The sequence below is a fragment of the Lissotriton helveticus genome, chromosome 2_1 (genome assembly GCF_964261635.1).
Source record: "Lissotriton helveticus chromosome 2_1, aLisHel1.1, whole genome shotgun sequence".
In the NCBI taxonomy this organism is placed as follows: domain Eukaryota; kingdom Metazoa; phylum Chordata; class Amphibia; order Caudata; family Salamandridae; genus Lissotriton; species Lissotriton helveticus.
The window spans coordinates 704,543,287-704,569,541 of record NC_136059.1 but is presented as its reverse complement, the minus strand read 5'-3'; the positions used below and the strand labels follow the sequence as shown (position 1 = coordinate 704,569,541).

General features: G+C 45.9%; 1 protein-coding gene across 24 annotated transcripts in view; it reads right to left on the bottom strand.

Annotated features, from left to right (window-relative positions):
• CAST (calpastatin) overlaps positions 1–26,255 on the bottom strand; it is a 685,784-nt gene that overhangs the window by 41,815 nt on the left and 617,714 nt on the right. For all 24 annotated transcript variants that reach the window (XM_078675414.1, XM_078675406.1, XM_078675407.1 and 21 more), the window contains 3 exons: positions 10,507–10,593; positions 10,093–10,131; positions 8,303–8,392 (listed from right to left, as the gene is read on the bottom strand). In XM_078675414.1, coding sequence (XP_078531540.1) covers positions 8,303–8,392; positions 10,093–10,131; positions 10,507–10,593 — 216 coding nt within the window. The remainder of the gene's footprint in view (positions 1–8,302; positions 8,393–10,092; positions 10,132–10,506; positions 10,594–26,255) is intronic.

Genomic DNA, 26,255 nt, shown 5'->3' with positions numbered 1-26,255 from the left:
CGCCATTACTGACAACGAAACCGAAACCCTCGGTACCGGTGAAAACAAAGATGGCGACACGCCATCGAAACCGAAGACGTCCGCTCCGGTGCCGACGCCGGCGTCTTCGGGGGCCCCCAAACAGGCGCAAGCTGCCGGCCAGGCTAAGGTGCCGAAGGTGGTTAAGGAGCCAAGCTCGAAGAAGCCCACCGGGTCGGAGTCTACCAAGGGAGACAAGCCGACGCCCAAGAAGACTGCCGAGCCTGCATCGGGAAAGTCTGCCGCGCCGAAGACCAAGGGGCCCGTTGACACGACGTCGGTGAAGGCTGCAGAGCCGAGGTCTGGGGCCGTGACCCCTAAAGGAAAACCGATCGATCCGAAGCCATCGGCATCGACATCTACGGTAGTGGACAGTGATCGAAGCGCACCAGTCGCGAGTGCTCCTCGACCGGACAAACACAAGTCAGCCACGCTCGGGTCTTCCCCAGGGGGCGGACCACGGACATCAGTCGGATCGACGAAACCGTCCGCTTCCTTTACGAAGCAGGTCTCGGACTCCCTCAAGCGCCTTAAGGACAAGGCTTCGGCATCGGAACCGAAGACTCCTTCCGCGCCGAAGCTAACAGACGCACCGAAGACCACACCGGCACCGCTCCTCTACACGTTGCCGCCTAAGGTGGCGCCGAAGGCCTTTGCCACGCGGTCGATGCCCAAGGACACCGTGTCGACGTCCACTCCACCGGCTGGGACCGTGGGTCCTGGACAACCTTTGGCTGAAGAACGGTCGGAGCATTTCATCGATGCCGACACCGGCAAACTCACGCTATACAAGAGGAAGATTACTTCGCAACCTTTGCAGTCCTTTACCATTCCTTTGAAACGTAAAAAGCCTGCAGCAGACACCCCAGTTCTGGTGGAGCAGATTCTTCCTCAGCATAGGCGGAGTGCAACACCTTCACCCACCTACTCAGATGGGGATGGAGGGGACCAAGATGAGGAGTACAACTTCCCTGCTCATACAGAGCCTGATGAGCAGCAGGACTCATGGATGGATACTGGTGATCAAGGGGACCAGCAGACGGTCCAGGATCCACAAGTCTATAACGTAAAGCCGTCCCCCACTGAGGACTCTGCGGCATTTAATGCCTTAATCAAAAGGGCAGCTACAAACCATAAGGTGGAGATGCATGCTGACCCCGTGGAAGTGGACTTCCTTTTTGACACTTTCTCTACTGCTGAAAAAACTGTCAAGACTCTCCCAATGTTGAAAGGGGTCCTTAAGCATGCGGCAGACATTTTCAAGGAACCCACAAGATCCCGAGTGGTAAACCCGCGCATTGAGAAGAAATACAGACCGGCACCTGGCGACCCCACTTACATACGGGGCCAGTTGCCTTTGGACTCTTTGGTGGTCTCGAATGCCCGCAAGAGGGCAAACTCCCAAACGACGGGTGAAGCTCCTCCCCCAGACAAAGAGTCAAAAGTGCTGGAGGCATCTGGGAAGCTGGTAGCAGCTCAGGCGGCCAACATATGGCGCATCTCAAACACGCAAGCTCTGTTGGCCAGATACGATAGGGCGCACTACGACACCCTAGAGCAGCTGTTACAACACCTCCCAGACCAGTTTAAAGAGGGAGCTGAAATGCTTATTCAAGAGGGGAAGCTCATCTCCAACGCTGCTATAAAGTGTGCGCTGGATGTTGCGGACACAGCAGCGAGAGCAATCAACACTAGTGTGATGCTGAGACGCCAGGCATGGCTCCGCATCTCGGGATTCAAGCCGGAGATTCAAACTACTATCCTCAATCAACCCGTTAATCCAGACAGGTTGTTTGGCCCGGAGGTGGACACCACCCTAGAGAAGATCAAAAAAGATACCTAGACTGCCAAGTCCATGGGAGCTCTCCAGTCACAACAATTTAGAGGGAACACTTTTCGTTGCTCAGGCAATCGAGGTGTTAACCGAGGGCACATGTCGCAGCAGACGCCATTCAATAAAAGTGGCACACAATCCTCCTACAGCAAGCAGGGCAGAGGTGGATACAGAGGAAACAGTGCCAAGGGTAGAGGCAGAGGCAACAACAGTTCCCGTTCCTCTGCCGCCAACAAACAGTGACTCCCTGTCACTGCCCCCCGACCATCCTACACCTGTCGGGGGGAGACTCCAACAGTTCCTGCCCGTCTGGAAGTCCATCACCACAGACAGGTGGGTCAGGAAACATATCCAGTTCGGCTATTGTTTAGAACTGATGTCCACCCCACCACCCATGCCCCCAAAACACCGTCCTATGTCAGCAGAGCACTTGCACTTATTGCAGCAGGAGGTTCTAGTGATGCTGCAAAAAGGCGCAATAGAGCTCGTGCCGGTGGAGGAGGAAGGCACAGGGGTTTATTCCCTGTACTTCTTAATCCCAAAAAAGGACGGCTCGCTCAGACCGATTCTAGACCTACGCCCCTTAAACCAGTACATTCTTTCAGAACACTTCCACATGTTGACACTGCAGCAGGTTCTTCCCTTGTTACAACAAGGAGACTTCCTCGCAACCTTGGACCTCAAGGATGCTTACTTTCACATACCACTCCACCCCTCCCACAGAAAGTACCTCAGGTTCACCATCCAAAACAGGCATTACCAGTTCAAGGTACTCCCCTTCGGAGTGACCACTGCTCCCACAGTGTTCACAAAATGTCTGGGGACAGTGGCGGCACACCTTCGGAGACAGGGTATACATGTCTACCCTTATCTGGACGACTGGCTCGTGCAGGCAAAGTCAGCCCAGCAGTGCGCCGCAGACATGTCCCACACCATTCACCTCCTTCACAGTCTAGGATTTACACTGAACTACCCGAAGTCACACCTTCAGCCTGCCCATGTGCGGCAGTATTTAGGCGCGACGATCAATACTCTGGCTGCCACAGCTCAGCCAAACCCAGCGAGGATCGACAACATCCAGGCGCTGATCCAAAAGTTCAGGCCACAACACTCGCTCCCAGCGAGAGTGTTCATGCAGTTGATAGGCATGATGGCCTCCTGCATCTTCATAGTCCCGCACGTGAGACTCCATATGCGTCCGCTCCAAGAATGCTTAGCGCATCAGTGGACTCAGGCTCAAGGACAACTAAACGACCTAGTGTTGGTGACGGGTCGGGCATACAGCTCTCTGCATTGGTGGAATCCACACAACCTTTGCAAGGGCCGACCGTTCCAGGAGCCTGTGCCACAGATTACACTAACAACGGACGCGTCTCTCCTGGGATGGGGGGCTCATGTGCTCCACTATACGGTCCAGGGACTATGGACAACGCAACAAAGGAAGATGCACATCAACTACTTGGAGCTGATGGCAATCTTCATGGCACTCAAGTCCTTCAAAGTACATCTGCGCAACAAAGTCGTGTTGATCCAGACGGACAACATGACAGCCATGTACTACATTCAAAAGCAGGGAGGTACGCACTCTCCACAGTTGTCTCATCTGGCTCAGAGCATGTGGAAGTGGGCCATTCAGAGGAACATCTTCCTCATGGCGGAACACCTCCCGGGCACGGACAATCAGATGGCGGATCTGCTCAGCAGGTACAGCCACCAGATGCACGAGTGGGAGTTACATCCATCAGTACTCCGCCCGTACTTCCAGCAGTGGGGTCATCCAGAGATAGACCTGTTTGCCACGGAGGAAAACGCAAAATGCCAAAGCTTTGCCGCCAGGTTCCCTCACCCACTATCGCAGGGCAATGCGATATGGATGAACTGGTCAGGCAGATTTGCGTACGCTTTTCCCCCAGCGCCTCTCATTCCGCTGGTGGCAAGAAAGCTCAAGCAACACTCGCTGACGCTCATCCTAGTTGCTCCAACGTGGGCGCGACAACCGTGGTACACCACATTCCTCGAACTCTCCGTGGTACCGCATCAAAGACTGCACCTCACACCCCGGCTCTTGACACAGAACCGTGGCGACATTCAGCACCCGGATCTGCAGCAGCTCAATCTGGCGATCTGGCTCCTGAGGTCTTAGAGTTTGGCTACCTTAATTTGCCCCCTGAATGCATGAACATCATCCGGGAGGCAAGGAAGCCCACTACCAGAGCTTGCTATGCAGCAAAATGGAAGCGGTTTGTCATCTACTGTACCGAGCACGCTATCAACCCGCTCGATGCCTCCATTTCTAATATCATCTGCTATCTTTTGCATCTTTACAAATGCAATCTAGCATACGCTTCCATTAGGATTCACTTATCCGCAATAGCGGCTTATCTCCAAAACAGGCAGCATCTCTCTGTCTTCAGGGTGCCTGCCATTAAGGCATTCCTGGAAGGGCTGAAGCGGGTCATCCCTCCCAGGACCCCGCCAGCTCCTGTGTGGAACCTCAATGTGGTGCTCACCAGATTGATGGGTCCCCCATTTGAGCCTCTGCATTCATGTCAGCTTCAGTTCCTCACATGGAAAGTGGCTTTTCTCATTGCCATAACGTCTCTGAGACGTGTTAGTGAGCTACAGGCTCTCACCATCCAAGAGCCATTTATACAAATTCATTCAAACAGGGTGGTGCTGCGCACTAACCCCAAATTTCTCCCTAAGGTGGTGTCGCAGTTTCATGTCAATCAAACTATCGAACTGCCCGCATTCTTTCCCAACCCGGAAACGGTAGCAGAAATGATGCTCCATACGCTTGATGTCAAAAGAGCGCTTATGTACTACATTGACAGAACGCAACCTTTTAGAAAGACACAGCAACTCTTTGTTGCCTTCGCAGCCCAGCACAAAGGCAACCCCATTTCCAAAGCAGGAATAGCCAGGTGGATCGTTAAGTGTATTCAGATTTGCTATCAGAAGGCTAAGCGCACTCTAACGGTCCCCCCCAGGGCACACTCCACACGCAAGTTGGGGCCTCCATGGCATTCCTGGGTAACATTCCTTTGGAAGACATTTGTAGGGCAGCCACATGGTCTACACCACATACGTTTACCAAACATTAATGTGTAGATGTGCATTCCAAACAGCAGGCAGCTGTAGGACAGGCTGTTCTTAAAACACTTTTTCAGACTTCTGCAGCTGGCACGGGCGGCCGCCGTTAATGGAGGGACTGCTATGTATTCTATGCTACAGATATGAATTTAGCAGCCCACATACCTCGAACTGAATATGCTACTTACCAGTATACATCTGTTCTTGGCATGTAGGGCTGCTAACATTCATATCACCCGCCCTCCTCCCCGGCGCCCGTAGCGGCTGCAGACTTTTCTTACATTTTATCTCTAGCATGGCCATCACGTTCACTGTTAAACTCCACCTTTGCCACTATGGCTAAAAACAATCTGGGGATGGAGTCGATGCCCATGCGCACTGTAGTCCAGGGGAGGAGCCACCTATCTCGTGATACTTCGAAGACTCTTCCAGGACAACAATGTGCAATCATCCGGACCCAACACTAGGCGGTGATCTATGCTACAGATATGAATGTTAGCAGCCCTACATGCCAAGAACAGATGCATACTGGCAAGTAGCATATTCATTCTTCTGTATGGAGCAGAAAAGTGGTGGACAACAGTGACCACCAACAACAAAGTCCAGATTCACATCAACACCTGTCTAAGGAAAATCCTCCTAATACACTGGCCAAACACCATCAGCAACAACAACCTATGGTAGCAGACTTTCCAATGCTCATGAAGAAATCTTGACAAAACGATGTGGCTGGATAGGTCACACCCTTTGGAAGCCCACATCATACACCACCAGGCAAACCCTGACCTAGAACCTTCAAGGGAAAAAAAAGAGCAAGCCCAAGAAACACCTGGTGCCCAGGCCTTGTGACCGACTGCTAGGAGATGGGTTACACCTAACCTAGAGTCAGATTGAAAAAAATCTCAAGACAGTAACAGAGTCTTGGTTGATGGTCTAAACTATACCCCAGGAGGGGTAGTGTGTGTGTGTGTGTGTGTGTGTGTGTGCGTGTGTGTGTGTGTATGTGTATATGTATGTATGTACGTATGTATGTATGTATGTATATATTCTAGATGTTTTACTGTTTTCTTATCCTCTGACTTTCTATTTCTTCATCTAAAGTAGCTAATAAAAAAATAAAAAAATCTAAAAGCTACCTCCAACCTAACTTCTGTTTCCCTGATTGGAAGGGCCAGTTAACCAGTGCAAACCTCTGCTTTGTGTGCTACCAGCATTACAAGATTTCTCAGTAATCATCTAACACGCACAGTAAGGATGATCATATCCAGCCAAAAATTCTGAATTTGATCAGTAAAGGTTAATGTGCTAGGGACAATACATCAGGGGCTGTGAGCACCTTTTTCCAAACTATTTGGACTTGCCTGTACATTTGACGCCACTAACAAACATAGGGGAGCATACCAAGCACATTTAGCAGTGGTTCCCCTGAAGCCAAATGAGTTACTGTATATATTAGGGGTATGAAGAGAGACAGGTTCCAATAAATATGTGAATTTGTTTTGTAATCTGGGTCTTATGTAGGCTAGAAGAAATGAATCAAGGCTCCATGTATTGAACCCCATACCAGTTACTGAAAAATGGAAAAAAACAATGTGTGCATTCTACTCGCAAAATGGATATCCGAAGGGCAATGCTGTCCTTAAAAAAGGGAAACAGTGTAGGGCCGCTAACGCATACAGAAGAGTATTGTAATCAGAAGAACAGTAAGGAGATATCAGTATTAAAAAGAGAACTGTGCACTATTTACAGAACTGTCTAACAGGTCTATCAAATGATCCCCAGAACCAACAAGCCATGTAAAGAATAATATCATGACCTTGTAAATTAGTACTGAATATGGTATGTTAAGACATGAAACTTTATTGGTAGTTTCCATTGTTAAAGGCTTCTATTCAGAATACAAGTAATTAAAATTTTAAAAAGAAAAACAATGGGGTCTACAAACTTGTGGCAGCCTTGATTTCCTGAAAGCTTTTTCTAAGTTTCTGGACATAAAATAGGGGAAAGCCAAAGACAGCCACGTACTTGTCTCTTGAACCTCCCAAGAACGTGTAAGGATCTACCCAGAATCTGGGTACCACCCTCTGTTTCATTACGGGAGGATCATTTTCTCCACTACTGTACCTATTGTTTTCATCACCTCCTGAGTGCATGTAGGTAGGTGACGCCCTACAGCATGTATGTATTTATGTGGTATTTGTATAGCGCAAACCTACCTCTACCCCATCTGCTAGGATAGCCCATAGAAGGGCTTTTCCTATTTAAAGCAAGAGTAAGCTCACCATCTGAACAGAGTTAGCCATTCTACTGCCATTACTTTCTTGTACAGAAAGAGTGTGCAGGGCTTCTCCCCTTCCTCGATCTTTACGTTCTTAACTAATTATTTCTTCTGCAGATGAAGATGCTCACTTTGGCTATAAACAACAATCCCCCCTATAAATAGAACTTATTTTCTCTACACACTTCTAATACGAACAGTCATTTAGATTGGATGCTGTAAGATGCCAGATGTATTTAACGTCATTTATGGATAGCCCAGTACCCCAGCCCAACAAATCCCCTCCAACAAATCCCCTTGCACTGCCACTCAGTTGGGAAACATCAGGGTGGACTAAAGATATCAGATAGCTCCAAGGCAGACGTGGCTTTAACTAAAACTGTGATTTTCAGGTTTGAGTGTTTCAGATACAACTTAAGCTGCACTCGCTCTGTCCATGAAATACCGAGAAAACACTGATGGAATGGGTTTCCACTTGTGGATGAAAAGCCATCCAAACACTTGAATGATTAAATTAGGAGGTATATGCTACAACTTTCAATGCTTAGGAAGCTCTTCTGAATGCAGGCTGACTACAGACAAATCTGAAAGGCAACAACCATGTTCTCTAATATGTAGGGCCAAATGCATGATATAGCAGATATGGCCCTAGGACTGGATGATCTGCATATTTTATTTTCACCTCGGACAACATCTTTAGATGTTTTTTTAAAAATTATTTTAATTTATTTTTTATTTATTAAGTTTGCAAAATCAATACAGCACATACAATCTTTAGATGTTGATAGAAAAGTAACTAGGACACTAAACATCACAGAGAGAGTGCCTACGGATAGTTACAGACAGAGTGTAAGCTAGACAAGAAATTTCCATGACCACCTGAAGATCTCATCATAAGTGTACTGGATGTTCAGGTCATTCTTTTCTTCTCGTCATTGACACAATTTTAGGGGTAGGTTGATGAGGAGAAGTATATAGACACATGTTCATAAGAACACTTCTAGAAGGCAAAGGCACATGAATAAATCCTCTATTAGGCATGCAATCTATGTGGGGAAAGAAGTCCAAAAAGGGTGTACCTTTGCTGGCTGACTGGGTGGTGCAGGTGACGGAGAAGAGCAAAATCCCTCAGAGAGAGCATCAATAGCTTTGGTGTCATCCTGCGGAATCTGTAACATTTATAGAAAGAAAATCACCTCTGGATAATCATTCACACACCAGGTTCATTATGCAATAGATGTAATAATTTGTTTCAATGGAAATATAGAGCAAAAGTGATAACCTATCATTGTATTTCTTTATATGGCAATATGTATAAATAGGCCAAGCACTTGAATTCAAATATGTGATCTATGATATGCCCTTCATGGTCCACATTGGCTACTTGTCAAAAACAGTCTGACTGCAAGTTTGGAAAATGTTTAATTTCAGATTTTTCCACTTCAGTTTCTTTTACTGTCTGGAATTACCACAGATTACAAACTTAGACTGCTTTACGAAGGCTGGCAGTCATTCATGGAAATGCAGATAAAAAGTTATTATGTGTGTACCAAGTGCGTTGGAGTGGCTCCATTTTCTTTTCTTAATTGTTTTGCTTTAACAGACAGCTCAGATAATAACATACACAGAATATGTGTATTTGTAACGCACACTTTCACCCGGAGGCATTTTGGTGCTGAATAACAGATGTTTATTGTTACCCAACACAATGATACTATTTATCGACCTCAGATGGATGAAAGGCTGAGTGGACCCGCCGGGATTTGAACCTGTGACCATGAGGTCAAACACAAGCCCTTGCAGTGGGCGCATTAGACCACTGAGCCAATTCTGGATTGGGCATTCATTAATGCAGCAGTAACTTTTGTCTTGATATAACTACTGATACATTGTAAATAGCTCCTGGAAAGTGGGGTACATTTTGTATATTCCTACATGTTTTATACAGGTATAACCATAAGCACAATGGGCTCAGGTCTTAACCTTTTTTGTTAGTGGCATAGCTTGGGGGGGGGGGTCTTACGCCCTGGCCGGCATTGTTTTTGAGGGCCGCGGCGATGAGCAAGTAGTGTCTGTCGACTACCACTATCCTCCCACCCCAGAGAACAAGGAACACATAGTCAGTCGAATGCCACCGCTGCCTCACCTCCTCCTATCCCCACCCATCCCGGCAAGAAGTCGTCCATCAGACACCAATCCCCTCTCCCCCACCGCTCTTACGTGGACTGGGCAGCGAACTTAGGGTCTGCCCCAGGTGGCGCTAGGTCTAGTTACACCACAGTTTTTTGTGGCCTCACGTTTCACGTGTATGCACAGAAAAGGTAATAACTTGCTGGCTTAATTCAACTGAATCGGATTTAAGAATAAGGATCTCCGGGTATTTATAACTGAAGATTGTTACCATGGAGATGTTTTCTGTGAAGGAAAAACAAGTTTAAAATGCTAATACACATTTCAGTAAAACTTTCTGCCAGGGAGGACACGTCCACATGAAAACCATTTATTTATGTTGATTTTCTGTACTCCTGGAATATTTGTGAAGTCAGAACTCTGCACAAAACATAGGAGGAAATGTACACTGCATACATTTCCAATTTTTAGACCTGGGCCCTTTGACATTACAAAAAGATCAAGCCATTTGTATTATTTATTTTACCATGCTTTATAATATGTGAATACAAGTTGATAGTTTGTAGGCACAAATCATGCTGTAGGAAACCCAATATTTGTTCACATAATACATAATACAAGTACCCATTACATAATACTGTATGTACTCTTAGAGCATTAAACAGCATCTTAACTGCTCACCTAAGAACATTCTATCTGGTCTGTAAGATTCAATTGAAATTCTAGTTGTGACATTTACCTTTGGCTTTTCAGGAATCGCTGGCGTCACTGGTTTGTCCTGGAAAATTAATTAAGATTTTCAGAGGATATGAAAAATACTTCTACGTCTCCGCTCGTCAATTCTTACACTCAGCACATCAAAAGCAGAACCTGTTGTACAACTGCTCATGGGTCACTATGTATTTTAGGACACAGTTTCAGTAACATTACAGCTGACTGATCATATTCACAGAGAAAATTAAGAAGTAACACTGACCAATCAGCATCGTATCAAGTTTAAAATGGTTCTCATATGGTTGCTGTAGGATGATAAGCAAACAATGTATTTATTCCCAATTCCCTAATTGAAAGTCACTTTTATTTTAGGTATTGTGCATTAGATATATGCTACCACAGCACAAATATTATATTTGGTAAACAAAATGTACAATACCTTTCCAGACAGGAGCTCTCTATATTCTGGGGGGATGGTGTCATCTCTCTCCCCGAGCTTGTCTATGTGTTCCTTTGTAGCCTTTTCCTAGAGACATTCAGTGAAGAATATATTAGATACCATTTGTTCATTGGGGACTGTCAGCTTTTCAAATAAAAAATAGCAAGTGTCTTGAACACAATATAGGACTCATAAAATCTATTTATACCAATAACCTGGTCAGATTCTATGAAAAATATTCAGTGGAAATATTAAACTGGCCTATAACAAAGCCTTTCCAATGCTGATAGAACACCATGTCAGAAAAAAAAAGTTGGGAATGTTGCGACACATCACAACAGGAAGTAAAACATGTAGCACATTTATGTCAATAAACAGAAGATACTGTTTGAGGATGGATTTTGAAACCGCGATGGAAAAGAAAGTGATGTTAGCACCATCTTTGTTTCATTTAATTTAACAGCAAGGACAGTGATCTTCAATGTTTGTTCAACGAAGGAGGACATGAGAGTAACACATACAGTTACAGAAAGTCCAAATAGGATAACAATGTTACTAATTGATACCCAGCTTTGTTTCAGCATACTGCATTCCACAGAATTTAGAATCGGATTTGATACTTGCCAATACAATCAATTGTATTTAGCAGCTTCAAGCAAGTAGTGGACAACATGGCAGTGAGCACATGGTCAATTGCTTAAAAATTACACAACGCTGAAAAAATTATCTTTCTAGAACATAACTTCATCCTCATGATAAACTAAAAATGTATTCTTCAAAGATACAAGTGTGGAGTTTACCCCTTACTCCTCTGACAAAGTGAATAACCAATCTAAATGGTATTTGGAAAGAAAGTCTTGGCTCGATCGAATGTAGATTAGGGGTGCGCCTGTGGAATTCGGCAACTCAGTGTTACTCTTGTAATGTGGAGCTCCACATGGCGGAATTTTTTCCAGCGAGGCTTCAAAAATGTGAGCACAAAGTTTAGCGTACCCTAGCGCCATTTCTCACGCAGGCCTCGCAGGCAGTCGCGAGCAGCTGTGGTCAGAGGGCTGCTTCTATAGTAGATTTCATTACAAGACCGGAGGCTACCATTATGCATATAACTTTTAATGCAACTCCAAACAGCCGCATATGTCACAAAGCAATAGTTCCAATGGAACATTCTTAACAAAACAATTCTAGTAAGCACTAGGCAATCAGCCTCTTTTAAATGCGGCTCCAAGCAGATAAGTCATGTTTTCTCTTACTCTCTTTTGACATTGCTACTCGTGTTTATTTATTACTATTCATAACATGTATTTATTGTTAGCCTAATACTGTTACATTTCTGCCAATATCAATTGGTAATTGTGATGTTTTTATTTGATTTCCTTACTGTTTTTCACGTGGGACGTTAATGTGCCCTTTGCTGATTGCTTGTCTCAATCCTTTTGGAAGGCTTCCTTTTGTCCCCTTCCCCTTGTCTGTTCGAGCCTCCGACCTCCAATTTATGGAGGTCGACTCCCTCTTGATGTCTGTGTTTTCCCTGTTTTTTACCACGTGTAAACCTCCCATTACCGATTATTCTTAATCGCCTACCTTGTCCGGAATTATTCTCTATATTTCCACCTCTGTTTGTGTTCCGCCTTGTTTTCTATTTTCCCCGTCTTTGTCGTTCGCAAAGATTTGAGGAAAAGCCCTTAGCAACACACGCGCTGCGTGTTGTGGTTGCCTGCTTGCTTTCCTCGGCCCGCACGCTCACAATGAGCGTCTCTGAGCAGCCAGCTGATCGCGATCGGAGAAACTGTCAGTTTTCCGACGCGATCAGCTGATTTACACGAAGGACCTCGCTTTCCCTATATTTTAATGCTATTTAAGCTTAAAACTACCTTAATTTAAGCTGAATTTAACTCCCTTACTTCCTTTATAACAAAATAATTTACATACCTAAAAAAATAAAAGGGGGAATCCTATTTTATTTAATTCATATTTAAAAAAAAAAAAAAAAGGGGAGAACAAGAGAGAGAATTATTTATTATACCTTCCTTTCTCATCTCTATAATGTCTGACTCAGATTCAGAAAAAGACAATCTTTCTCTCCCCAACATTGACAATGAGGCATTTAAATCTCTTATTCATAAAGAAATGAGGTCTTGTATGTTCTCTACACTTTCTAAAGTCATGGCATCTAAGAGATCCCTTTCTCCTGAAGAGGAGGATGAATTTCAACAGGGATTTGATAATGATAATGACCTCACTGATTTAAGGGGTAAATAGACTAAAAAAACGAAAAATATTGACTCTACCCCTAAGAGCACTATTTCAGGTCCTAGTACCTCGGGTGTCCCTAGCGGCACAACATTTAAAGGTGTCCACCGCGGCACAAATTTTAAAGGTGTCCTCAGCGGCACAACCTATCCAAGTGCTCGAAATAATGAATCCATCTGCCATGATGATTTTGATAACTTTGTCCATGATGACTATAATGATACTGCCTCAGATTTCCCTGATGAATACATCCTCGATTTGGATGAAGATGACCAAGATTTTGAATCTATTGATGATAATTTACCTTCCTCCTCAAAGGATAGCATTTTAGACCCTCTTGGTCAAGAAATGTTTTCACCTCTTAACATTAGACATCCTAGGAGCTCTGATTGGGCTCCTTTGGAGCATGTTAGCAAGTTTATCACCAAGTGGATCAGGAATCCTCTTGAGAGAAACACTCGCAATCTCTTACGAATGGAATGCTCAAGACCTTCTATTGAAGGCAAAGTCTGCCAGACACCCAATCTCGATCCAGAGCTGATAAAATATCTCTTCAAACTCGGTAGGGATCCCAGGAAGGGTATGGAGAGATCCCTTAAAATTTGCCAGGACAGAGTTCTTGATATCTTAGGTCCCCTCACTAAAATTATCGATGCCGCTGAAGATAGTCACATCAATGGCTCCACCTTGGACACTAACCTTATCCGTGGTTGGAGTCAAAGGGCACTAGTTCTTTTAGGAAACGCAAATGCCGGTCTCAACTCTGAAAGAAGGAGAGTCGTTCTTACTAAAATTAGCCCAAAGTTGAGCGAATTAGCTGATAAAGAGCCCTCTCTCAATCCTAAAGGGCTACTTTTTGGTGAAGACCTAATCAAGACATTAGGTAGATATGTGTCAACCTTTACAGCCCTGGATAAAGCTCATCAGAATATGAAGAAAGTCTTCAACCCCAACACTAATAACCTTTTTGGCAGGGCCGGAAGAAGGGGCCAATCTTTCGGCCGTTTTAATCGTAGGCCCTACGGTAGATCCAGAGGCTTTGACACTAAAGGAAGTTACCAATCCTCCTACCAATCCCAATTTTACCTTACAAGAGGAAGAGGCTTCCGCTCGAGAGGTTCCAGACCAAGAGGAGGACCTAACGACAACAACCCACAAAGTAAGTGCTTTGATTCCTTTTTCCCCTCCCACGAAAGTGGGAGGCAGACTAAAATTCTTTCTCGAGAACTGGAAACTTATCACACTAGATCCATGGGTTCTGAACACCGTTACCGGTTTTACAATAGAGTTCATAGATACCCCAATTCAAGTTTCTTTCCCAAGAGTAATGTCTCTCTCCCCAGATCAAGAACTAATTATAGAACAGGAGATTTCTTCAATGCTCCAGAAAGGCGCAATCATAGAAGTCCCTATGGAATTTCTGAGGTTTATAAGTACCCTCTTTCTTGTGGAAAAAAAGGAAAAAGGTTGGAGACCCGTCATAAATCTCAGGGAACTCAACAGGTTCCTTGTTTACAGACATTTCAAGATGGAAGGTATCCATCTTCTGAGAGATCTCTTGTTAGAAGGAGACTGGTTAGTCAAACTAGATCTCAAAGACGCCTATTTCACCATCCCTATGGCCAAGGAAGATCAATCCTTCCTACAATTCATTTGGAAGAACCGACTTTATCAATTCCAAGCTCTCCCCTTCGGTCTCTCATCACCCCCTTGGTGTTTTACCAAAATAATGAGAGTAGTCGCATCTTCTCTAAGAGAGAAAGGGATTCGTATGATTATTTACCTAGACGATATCCTTATCATGTCTCAGGATTATACTCAAATTCTTCAAGATCTCAAAACGGTTATGGATCTTTTAGAAAACCTAGGCTTTATTGTAAACAAAGAGAAGTCAATACTTTGCCCCTCAAAGTCTATGGAATTCCTAGGTTTCACTGTAGACACCTCCAATTGCCTTCTCCTTCTTCCCCTGAAGAAGATTTCCAAAATCAAAAAAGAAATAAGACATGTCCTCAAACATCAGAATCTTTCCTTAAGAGAACTAGCCAGACTCCTCGGTCTTCTCTCTTCCTCTATTCAAGCTATCTTTCCAGGCCCTCTAAACTATCGAGCCCTCCAAAGGATAAAAGGAAAAGCTTTGAGATCAGGTCTCTGGTACGGAGACCATGTTTCCCTGAATCAAGAATCCATTTCAGAACTAACCTAGTGGTTGGAGAATTTGGATGCTTGGAATGGCAGAGCAATATTTGGTTCAACGCCAGATTTCATTTTGGAATCAGATGCGAGCCTTCATGGCTGGGGCGCCTGTCTCCTACATCAAAATACTGGTGGAATCTGGTCTCAAGAGGAGTCTTCTCACCATATAAATTATCTAGAACTGACTGCGGGTCGTTATGCTCTAATGAGCTTCAAACACTCTCTTCAAGGCAGATCAGTAATTCTAAAAATGGACAATATGTCCGCTGTTGCTTACATAAATCGCCTGGGTGGAACAAAGTCGGTGGACTTGTCAAATTTAGCCAAAAAACATTGGTTCTTCTGTCTAGAACACAAAATATCTTTAAGAGCAGAATACCTTCCAGGAGAATCCAACCTTTCTGCAGATTGGAATTCCAGATTCCTCTTGGATCATTCCGATTGGATACTCAACGCCTTAGTATTTAGATCCCTCAAATATTTCTGGGGTCCCTTTCAAATAGACCTTTTCGCGAGCAGACTGACTTTTCAACTAGATCCTTATTACAGCAGGATGCCCGACCCGGGTGCTCTAGCAGTCAACGCCTTTCTTCAATCATGGGTGGGAGTCAACGCTTATGCCTTCCCTCCCTTTGCCATGATCCAGAGGGTCCTCCAGAAAGTGAGACATCAACATGCCTCCATTGTCCTGATAACCCCCTTTTGGCCTTCACAAGCCTGGTTCCCAACTACTCTAGAGATGTCTTACGATCTTCCTTTCCTAATTCCTTCTCTCAACAACCTTCTCACCAACAGACGGTCAAATTCACCCTCTCGTTCAAATAGGGAAGTTGAACCTTCTTGCTTGGAGAGTGTCAGGAGATCCAATGATCTCCCAAGACTTTCGTCAACAGCTTCAACTCTCCTCTGAGAATCTTGGGCTCCGGGAACACACTACAGGTATAACAACATTTGGAAAGTCTGGTTACGTTGGTGCTTGGAAAGGGACTTGGATCCCGTGGAAGCACCTATCGTTGATATAGTCAATTTTCTTGGGGAACAATTCGACAGAGGTCTAAGTTATAGATCCATCAATTGCTATAGATCGGCTATTTCTGCTGGTCATTCCCTGGTCAACAGTAAGACGGTAGGTAAAAATCCTATCATTTGTAGAATCCTTAAGAGTATCAGACGTAGAAGACCCCTCAAACCTAGATATCAATCTTTGTGGGATGTTAGATTAATTCTTGACCTTTTCTGTAATTGGCCAGATAACTCACTTTTGAACAGAAAGAATCTTTCTATTAAATTAGCTACCCTACTTTGTTTAATTTCATGTCGATGAGTTTCTGATGTTAAAGCTCTAGATATTTCTTATAGATCTTATGATATGTTTGGAGTTAAATTTGAACTCCACAGAAGAACTAAAACTATGTCCGATTCTATTTTTTATCCTCGTTTTGATATTTGTAAAAAACTTTGTGTTGTGGATTGTATGAAACAATATGATTTGAGAATGCATGCTCTTCGCCCTTTTGGTGTTAATCAGTTGCTTATATCCTTTGTTAAACCTCATAAGGGTATCTCCTCTGCTTCTATTGCAAGATGGGTAAAAATTGTTATGAATTTTGCCGGTGTTGATCTAAATATCTTCAAACCACATTCCATCAGAGGTGCTATGGCCAGTAAGTCCTTTTGGTCAGGAGGTAAGTTGGATGATATTCTTAAAGCTGCTGATTGGTCGAATTCTAGAACTTTTGCTCATCATAATTGTAAACCAATCACTCATATGTCTGATGTTGTGTTACATGGCTACCAACATGCATAATGGTAGCCTCCGGTCTTGTAATGAAATTGCGATTCTCCTATTTACATGACTAGAGAATCTGGATTTCATTAAAGACACGGAGGCTAACATTATCCCTCCCACCCTTCCCTGGGTGGTTGATGGTTAATATTTTACTTACTGTTTATTTCTTCTAAATATGTTTCTTTATGCAATAATAATCTTGCCTTAACAAAGAACATATTATAATTAATAGAATGTTTTATTTAAATTCTTTAAATTCCTTTTCAGGATTTATCTTTGTTTATATTTCTAGATTTATTTACACTTCTTTTCTTTTCAGATAACCTCTTGTGAACTTTTGTTCCTGATTCCTTCTCTACGGATCTTGGAGCTTTCACTTGCCTTTCATCCACCTTGGTTTATATGAAGTCTCATCGTTGAATTTCTCATTGGGACATTTCCTTTCTCTCCTTTACTCCTTATTTAAAAGAGGCTGATTGCCTAGTGCTTACTAGAATTGTTTTGTTAAGAATGTTCCATTGGAACTATTGCTTTGTGACGTATGCGGCTGTTTGGAGTTGCATTAAAAGTTATATGCATAATGTTAGCCTCCGTGTCTTTAATGAAATCCAGATTCTCTAGTCATGTAAATAGGAGAATCGCAATTTGCTGCCGCTGGGGTAGATTTTCTACTCGAGCGGCAGTAAAATCAACTTAAATAGCCACCCGCTCTTGCGCACCGCATGGTGCTGTTTGCGCAGATTTTCTAGTGCTGCTCTTACTACTGGCGTTAAATTGCAGCGTACAATGCATATTTTCAACTCATTGGTGGAGCGCTGCAGAATCTTGCAGAGATTTTATGAAACTCTGCATGTTACACCCCTAATGTAGATCAGACAAATCAGACATCACGCACAAGGTGCAAATCCCGAATCCGAATACCATGTAGGAAATGTGTCCACTGTAGCTACGCTTGTTGGTGCTAATAGACTTTGCAGGTTGACAGGTTTATACAGTTATGCAGCAATCTTGTACTTCTGGAGCTCAAAGATCTTAGGAAGTAGGTTGTAAATGACTAAGGCTGAGTTGCAAGGCACAGCTCACTGATTGATTTGTAAGCATGCTGTAGTACTGTGGCTACTGAGACCGGGATTGGCGCTTGAAGACATGAAAATGCTACTCTAGGGAACATTACTTATATTTGGTAACGATGTACCTGGTAGAGAGGATTCTAGCCGCAGATTCCTTAACGTAGAATTAAAACTTTTTTGCCACAGCATCCCTGCGCGCCGGGGGGGACGGCACCAAGTGACTCCGCCTTTATGTTGTCCACATCCATGACGTCAGCGAGGATACATAAATCGCGCCCCGGCGCGCCTACGTCAGTTTTCTTCTGAGAACTTTTCCGCGCCACAACGCGGAGCCATCACTATTAAAACTGTGAGAATACTGGAACAGTGTGCAAAAATCCCCGCCAAACAGAAGGGAAAGAAACAAATGGTGAGGAACAGCACCATCTAGAATAGAGCCAGGTACTGAGGCACCAAGTTCTGGAATGAAAGAACAGGGCACTGCTACTGGAAAGCAATCCTGCAAACAAATACAACAGCCTCCCCAGGGCAGAAGTATGTGAAAAAATACACAGCAGACCAAGAAGTCTGTAGCCACCGCCCGGAACAAAGAAGGACACCAGGGGCAGAACGAAGAGCAATGACCAATCAACCTCAGACAATACCAGCAGGTAGAAAGTCTCCCGAAAGTCAAGGTAGAGACCAGCCAAGGCACCTCAACCCCAAGGACTGCCAAAGACAGAAGTGCAAGTAACAAAGGGAAGAAGAAGCACGAGCGAACCCCTACACTGGAGACCAGGATGCAGGGGCGCAGAAGTGCCTATAAAAAGTCAAGAATGGAGCAACCACATGGCGAGCACCCCCCAAAGGAGGGAGTAAGAAAAGGCACTCGCAAAAGGCAACCACCCGGAGGCAGGCGAGTGCAGAAGACCAAGAGGGCCCTCGCAGAACGGGGAGGAAGGGCGGGTCGTGAAGGAATCTGCGGCTAGAATCGTCTCTACCAGATACATCATTACCAAAGGTAAGTAACTCGTACATCTGATAGAGACTACCAGCCGCAGATTCCTTAACGTAGAATAGATACCCTAGCCATACCCAAGAGGGAGGAGGGTCTGCTAGAGGACCTCTCCAGCCTGGACGAAGCAGAGCCCCAATAGGGGAGGATTCACAGGGACAGGGAGAATAGCCAGAACTTGTCACCACTAGAGAACACCGGATCCAGAGGGGATGCGTGATGACGACAAAAAGAGACGGCCCAACCCACATCAAGCAGGAGGAGCAAGGACAAGGCGAAAGGAGGCCAGTGCCCCCCAAGCCCAACCAAGGAACCAGGTATCTCCACCAGAGGAGTACCGAGGAAAAAGAGCCACCCACAGACTCCAAGGAGAAGAGGCAGAAAAGCCGGCAAGCCCTCCACCAGGAAATACACCCAGTGGAGAGGGCAGCCGAGCCTATCACAGCAGGAAGTCACCAGAACAGATAGAAGGGCACCTCGGCAATAAAGGCAGACGAGAGAAGAAAAACATGATCTCACAAGATTACCTCAGAACAAGAGGCAGGGTTGCCAGAGCCCACGCCAAGGCCTCCGCCACAGAACAGAAGAGCAGGCGGGTGCAGCCAGCCGCTGGCAAGTGCCACGGAGAAACGCCCAGACCACATCGGGCTCAGAACACGGGCAAGGCCAGAAAAATCCCGAACGACCCTAAAAGGGGACCACTCCGGACAGAATCGAGCCACGAAGAAGTGCGATCAGCTAGAATAGAAGAGGAGAGACAAGTGGGACGGACCAGGCCGTCAACACAAGAAATTATCCCCTCAGAAACACCAGACAGAGGACCAGACCAAACAGCAGACAAAGGGCAAAAATGCCGCAGCATCACCCCATAGATGGCCAGGCCACGCTCAAGTAAGGACCAAGGGCCACACCAGCGTAATACAACAACAACAGGAAAGGTGTGGAACCCGTAAGGAGGAGTCCACACCCTCCCAGCATAGGACAGGGCTATACAATAGCTACAAGTACCCCACATAGGGTAGGACACGTCCCAAAGAAAGCATGGGAACCACTGTTAGGGAAGACAATCCCGCATCAGAGAACAAATTACAAACCTGAGGCAGAAGGCTTAGTAATGAGCCAAAAGGTACATTTGTGTCCAAAAAGGGGCTGAACCAGCAGCCAACAGAAAAGAGGGGCCAACCCAAGGATCCCGGGGGCACAGTAACCCTCACAGAAAGTGTAACAGCCACTCAAAAAACCAATTACCACAAGAAAAGTGGGATAACGCCTCCCACCGAGCCCCAGGAGGATCAACAAACCAACCTACTGAGGAGGAGGAGGACAGAGCCCCGCAAGAAGAAGCTGAATGGCGGAGTCTTCATGAGTATTAAACAGAAGGAGCCCGTCAAAAGGCAGGTCAAACAGACGCTCTCTAATATTTTCTGGAAAAACGGCATCACATAGCCAAGCATGGCGACGCAGAGAAACAGAAGTGGCCATAGCACAGCCGAGAGCATCGGCAACATCCAAGGCTGCACGAAGAATAAACACGGCCAACTCCCTACCATCCAACACATGGCCGCACAGATAAGCACAGGCACCCTAATGGAAGACATGAGAAAGAAGAGACTCGACAAAGTCCCACAGGCTAGAAGTAGCCCTGATCAACACACACAAAGTGTTAAGCGCCCACAAGGCTGCGCTGGACAAAGCGAAGACATTAAGTCCCCATGAATCCAAACACCGGGCTGCCCAAGATGGAGGAAACAACACCACAGGCAAACACGGAAAGGCATTCTGCAGAAGAGTGCCTTGAGTAGAGGGGTGGACAGAAAGAAAGACAGGGTCATGCGGAGCAGGACGGTGGCGATGCAGCAGTGCCTGAGGCACCGGATCGCCTACGGCAGAGCGCCCATAAGAGAATTATGGAGTGAAGCTTCAAAAGGAAGGAACAACTCCCGTCCACCAGAGCCCTGGTGGAGAATCTCCAAGAGGTTGTCTGCAGGAAATGGAGTGACAGGTTAACCCATCCTCAGAATACCAGCCGCCCTGGAAAAAGCCCGAACAAAGGCAACACTGGCCTCAGTAGGGCGCCACGGAGGGGAAAGTAATTCCTCCATAGGCGATGGCTGCAGACTGAGCCATCCTTCCCCATGTCCCAGGGGAAGAAGCCAGCCCCGGAATAGTGGAGGATCCACAGAAGAATGGGGAACCTAAGGGGCCCCAGGGGCCCCAGGGGAAGGCGGAGAGGCCGGTGGAGAAGCCGGCCGCAAGCCACGGAAAGAAGGGTTCGAGGATTTAGGCCATGGGGACGGCGAAGACCCTTCCATGGAAGATGCAGGTGAAAAGGCAACAACATGGCACCCTGTCTCCGGGGAGGGACACATCAACAGATGACTGACCTCTGGAGAAGAAGGAACCTCAGGAGACTAATCCAGAACCCGATGCCGGCGCGGCGCTGTGGAGTCCGCCATTGGCGCGACGTGGGCACTCTTAACGCCGGACGACTCCTGCCTCCACGTGCTCTCCACGAGGGTGAGGCGGGGGCAAGGGAGCAGCGCAGAAAAGGTACTGGCTCGGACTTATACGGGGCAGCTGCGCGCGCCGAGGGGGACTCGGGAAAGCACCCCAGGTCCCTGCCTCCACTTGTGACTCCACCGGAGCCGGGGAGGAAGGCTCCTGGCGCCGAAACGGCACCGGCTCAGCCTCTAGGAAGGTAGTTGCCTGCTCAGAGGACCGAGTGGGACTCGGGGGCAAGCCCGGAGTCTCGACGGTCTCCTGCGACGCCACAGGGAGCCCCGTAGGGATTTGCAGCGAGGCAGGGACGCCAGGTGCCGAAGAGAGGGGGTCCGAGGAACTTCACCTCGAAGGTACCACCCTCCTACGACCTGGAGCCGGAAAGTCCGGAGCCGCCAGCGACTCCGGGGAAGGCCCCGCGCAAGGCAAGGGTTGCGCGGATGTCTCAGGAGGTGGAGGAAGGGCCAAAGACGCCTGCAGCGCCGCCGCGTGGGCTATCATTTGGGCCCTAGTCACCTCTGTGCTGGGAAAGGGCGGGTAGGAAGGCGACAGGCGGGGGTGCAGGTTCATGGGGGAGCAGGCACCCACCGCAAAAAGAGGACATGGCCTCAGAGACAAACAAAAGGACCTACCAGCCCTTGGGGCCGCAGTGAAACACTATGTCGCAGACGAAACCGGCAGTTCCTTGCTTCTGAGGTAGGGGACACACGCTGGGATGACACCGACCTGGACAAGCGCGCCGACAGCAACTTCATCCGGCGCTCCCGCCGTGACTTAGGCTTAAGGTGCTGGCAGGCGTCGCAGCTCTCCAAGTCGTGGTGCTCACCCAGGCACCACATGCAAATTGGGTGAGGGTCCTTCGCTGACATGGGATGCACACAGGAGATACACGTCTTGAAGCCCAAAGGCATTCGCACACTGTTCCACTTCACGCCAAAGCGTGTAAAAGAATAGAAGGCCCGAAAACAGGCCAGGACACAATCCGGATCCACGTTGCAAGCGGAAAAGAGAAAAAACTGACGTAGGCGCTCCGGGGTGGGACTTATGAATCCCCGGTTGAGGGTCATCACCGCTGTGGAACATGTCAAGCATGTCCTCATGCCATGGTAGGGAACATCTTGATGATTGACAACCGCTGCGTTAAACTGAAGGGAATGAGCAATTGTTGCTCCAAGAATGTGGTGCATGTCATCCTGCGCCCCTGTGGATTGCCCTATGTGGGCGAGACAGGGCGGGAATGTCGGCAAAGGATTGGGGCTCACTGGTACAACACTGGATTAACGCCAAACATACCGAATCTGCTCTGAAATGGTCCATTCTTGAGAAAATTCGCACTGTTTCTGGGATGGACAGCACCACACTCAGAAAGAAAAGGGAGGTCTTTTGGATCTTTCTCCCCAGTGAACAAGGGGTTAAATGAATATTGCCCCAGGGAAAATGCGATAACCTGAAAATTATCCCCTTTAAAATCGATCGTGACGTAACGCACTTCAGTCGCTTGTCGCTCCTTTCCCTGGTCACGAGTTCTCCAGCATCCGATTTATAGAATGAACCAGTTGGTTTCTCTGTTGACTGGTCCTTTTTTTTTTCCTTGGGATGTTGTGTCCAAAATCGACCCCAGGTATTTTGACTAAAAGCTGTTCCATTCTATTCCTGTTTATTCCCCCGTGGGTTGTTTTCAACCATGTATCTGGCCCAGCTCTAATCTGAATACTCCATCGCGGGTCTTCCGTTTCTCTTTATTCGAACCAGGGCATTTCTTTACGTCTGGGCTCCCGATTGGATCACGGAGCTCCCGATTTTATATATAAATGCCGGTCGTTTTTCTGCCGGTCACTTTCGGGTACCTGCCTTGACCCGTTTGTGGTGTGGATCCCGAGAACGCCTGCATTTGTCTATCTTCAAGGTATGGTCTGTGTTCCCTCCTTCGGTCCCCGCATTTCAGATATAATGGGAAGTAATCTGGGGGTTTTTGCCGTTCTCGAGCCTCCTGGTTCGTGTAAGGACGGCTCAGGAAGCCTGACATTCCCTAGCCTAGTTTATAATACTATGGTTGCCATTCTGAGTACTGGCCTTTTGGCTTGAATGCATTGCCATTCTAGGTTCTTTCCTGGTATGTCGTCCGCTTGGACGGGTTGAGAAATATACAAAACGCCATATACAGGGATACCCGATTTGATCCAATCCTGGCAGATGTATACATATGCTGCTCAGTTTATTTTTTATTTTTTAATGAAATTTGTTTGTCATATATATTTCTTATGCCAATTGGTTATTCATCTTTGCTTCAGTGTGGATTCCTACCATTTGGTTATGTGGTCCCACAGGAGTGAAAGAGGATAACTGAAAACGTGGGTCACCTCGAAATACTTTGAATTTGCGCTCATCTATCGAAATCCGAAAGGTAAATCCATCCCTGGTTTTACATCAGGCCTATAGGGGCGTTGTGGGAGTTTGAGGCCCCTGGGCCGCAGGGCGACTGTTTCTGCCTGTGATTTTCATTGTTCGGCATTCGGAATATGGACCTTTTTGAATAGGGGAACTACAAGGTTTATGGTCCTCTTAATATTTATATACTCTCTCGACTTTCCTCAGATTTCAGGCCCCAGTACGTGAACACTTGACGGTACCATCTGGATTCATCCCTCCCCTTTTTTTGACATCAGGACAGGCTGATTTCACGCTAGATGTAGTGTGCTATTTGAAAGATTCTCAAGACCCCATGAGAAGTGCTCGACCGTATTTGAGGTAAGTCGGCCTCCGAGGATTAGCCGGATGTTCCCTCCTCCGGACCGCTACTACGATCGTGCAATTGTGAACGCCGAAACCCTAAATTTGGACGTTTGTGTTTACAGAACATCCGCCTGACTCATGTATGGTCGACACCGTGGTGTGATTCTTCTTGTTTTCCTAAAAACTTCGGCGACTTCTGAAGTTGAGCTTCCCCTCTGGCCACTTTGAAACAATACCCCTTCTAATACTGCTCGTAAGTATTTGTTTTGGGATATGAATCCCAAGTTAGACCTTTCCACTATTAAATGGGCCATGCAGTGAACGGGAGTATTTTAAGGCGATGCCTTCCTTTTGTTCACCTATCCTGTTTGATTATAGGTTCTTCTCCCAAAGACGCTTTATATATCATGTTGGCCCTTGTGAACTGTATAACGTGATGCGATGATCTAGGCGACCACTGTTTCATTTTTTTTCACTTTCTCTTTTCATTATGTGTATGACTATAGTAGTAGATATTTTGTGAATGCTATATATTGTTGTGTCTCTGCAGGGGTCTGCGTGGATTTTCATCCATGAGGTTTTGTTCTTGTTCTATGAATTTATCTGATTCAATCTCTTTGATACATTGTTTTGAGCACACTGTGCCTTCCCAGAATGGGTATACAAAATGTGTATTTTAGTGTATGTGTCTGTTGAGATTAACTGCTAGTAAGATACTTTGTTGAGGTTATGTATGTACATTTGAATTTGTCTTTTTAACTATTGCAGACTGTATGCTGTTTTCTTCACATTCCCCTCTCCCTACTCTGACTGCCCTGAAGAAGATGTGGCCGTTGACCTGGCACTGCACCGAAACGCGCGTTGGCTTTTTGTAATCTGTCCTGCTACTTTTTGTCATCTGGTCTCCCACATTGCTGTGGGGAGATTGGTGTGGACAGAATATGTGTGCTACATCTGACTCTGGAAGTATGATGAGTGTTGAACAAATGAACCATGTATGGGTATGCCTGATGATAGAAAATGATTGATGTGGTTTAAAGAGTGTGTTTGTTGTTGTGTAGTTTGATTGAATGCATGTAGGAGTGTGTGGAATGTGTATCTAAATTATTTATTGTGTGTACTGAAATAATATTTTGAAAAAATCCTTGAATAGGAAAAATAAATAAAATTATGTTTTGTATTTTTCTAAAAATGTGGTCATGTGTTTGGTTTCAGTGAGCTCATCTTTGTATGTTGTTAATTAAGGACTCTAATTGAGCCTATTCACTAAACATGGGGGGCAGTCATTTTTCTGTGTTTTTAAAGTTTTGGGACTGATGAATCCTCACTGACGTCACAGATGCGGCACGCAGGGATGCTGTGGCAAAAAAGTTTTCCGGATCCAGTCTCACGCCTGGGGATAATTCTACGTTAAGGAATCAGCGGCAAGTAGTCTTTATCAGATTATTAAAATAGCTGCCAGCTTGGATTAGTGTTATTACTCATTTCTTAAGGGCCTTTTCTAAATCTTATTGTCCTTTCTTTGTTTTTATGGCTTTGCCCTGTGGTTTGTATCCCACAATTTTCAGTTCTTTTATTTAAGCTCTCATTGTTCTTTTCCTTTATAGAGGGTTTCGGCAGCAGCTGTGAAGGAAGAGGGCTGCCGGAGTTTATGATAGTGTCTTTAATCTCCGCTGAGGCTGTGCGCGAGGTGAGTTGCGTTCACTAGCGACCTTGGGGGAGGGGAGCGGTATCTCTAGAGCTAGTCTACAAACAGGGCTGGCTCGCAAGGATATTGCAGAAGTCTTGATGAGCCGTGCTGCTATGTCAGCGGAGCTTGGCTCTTGGTTATGGCGTTGGCATGGCAGCTTATGCGATTTCGGGTTTTCAAAGGACACCGGCCGACTGCGGGAAAGGCGCGCAGGCCAGCCTCCAAAGAAAAACACAAAGTCTTGCAAGGTGTATTTCTGTGCCTTAAGGAGCCGAGGTGAATGCCTGCAATGTGTCGGGTGCAGAAGGGGACCTCTGGCTCGACAGTGAAAAGAAAACGTAAATGGTGACAGCAAGCACCCTCCTTTTCCGAATTAATTAATAATCAAAGTTATAGTTAATAATAGTTAATCGTGTAGATTAGTACCAGGTAGAAGACAAGATACCTATAGGAGAGGGTGGGATAGCTAAAGACAATAAGTAAAAACAGAATAAGGCTTAAAGATATAAAGACTGTACTGATCTTGTG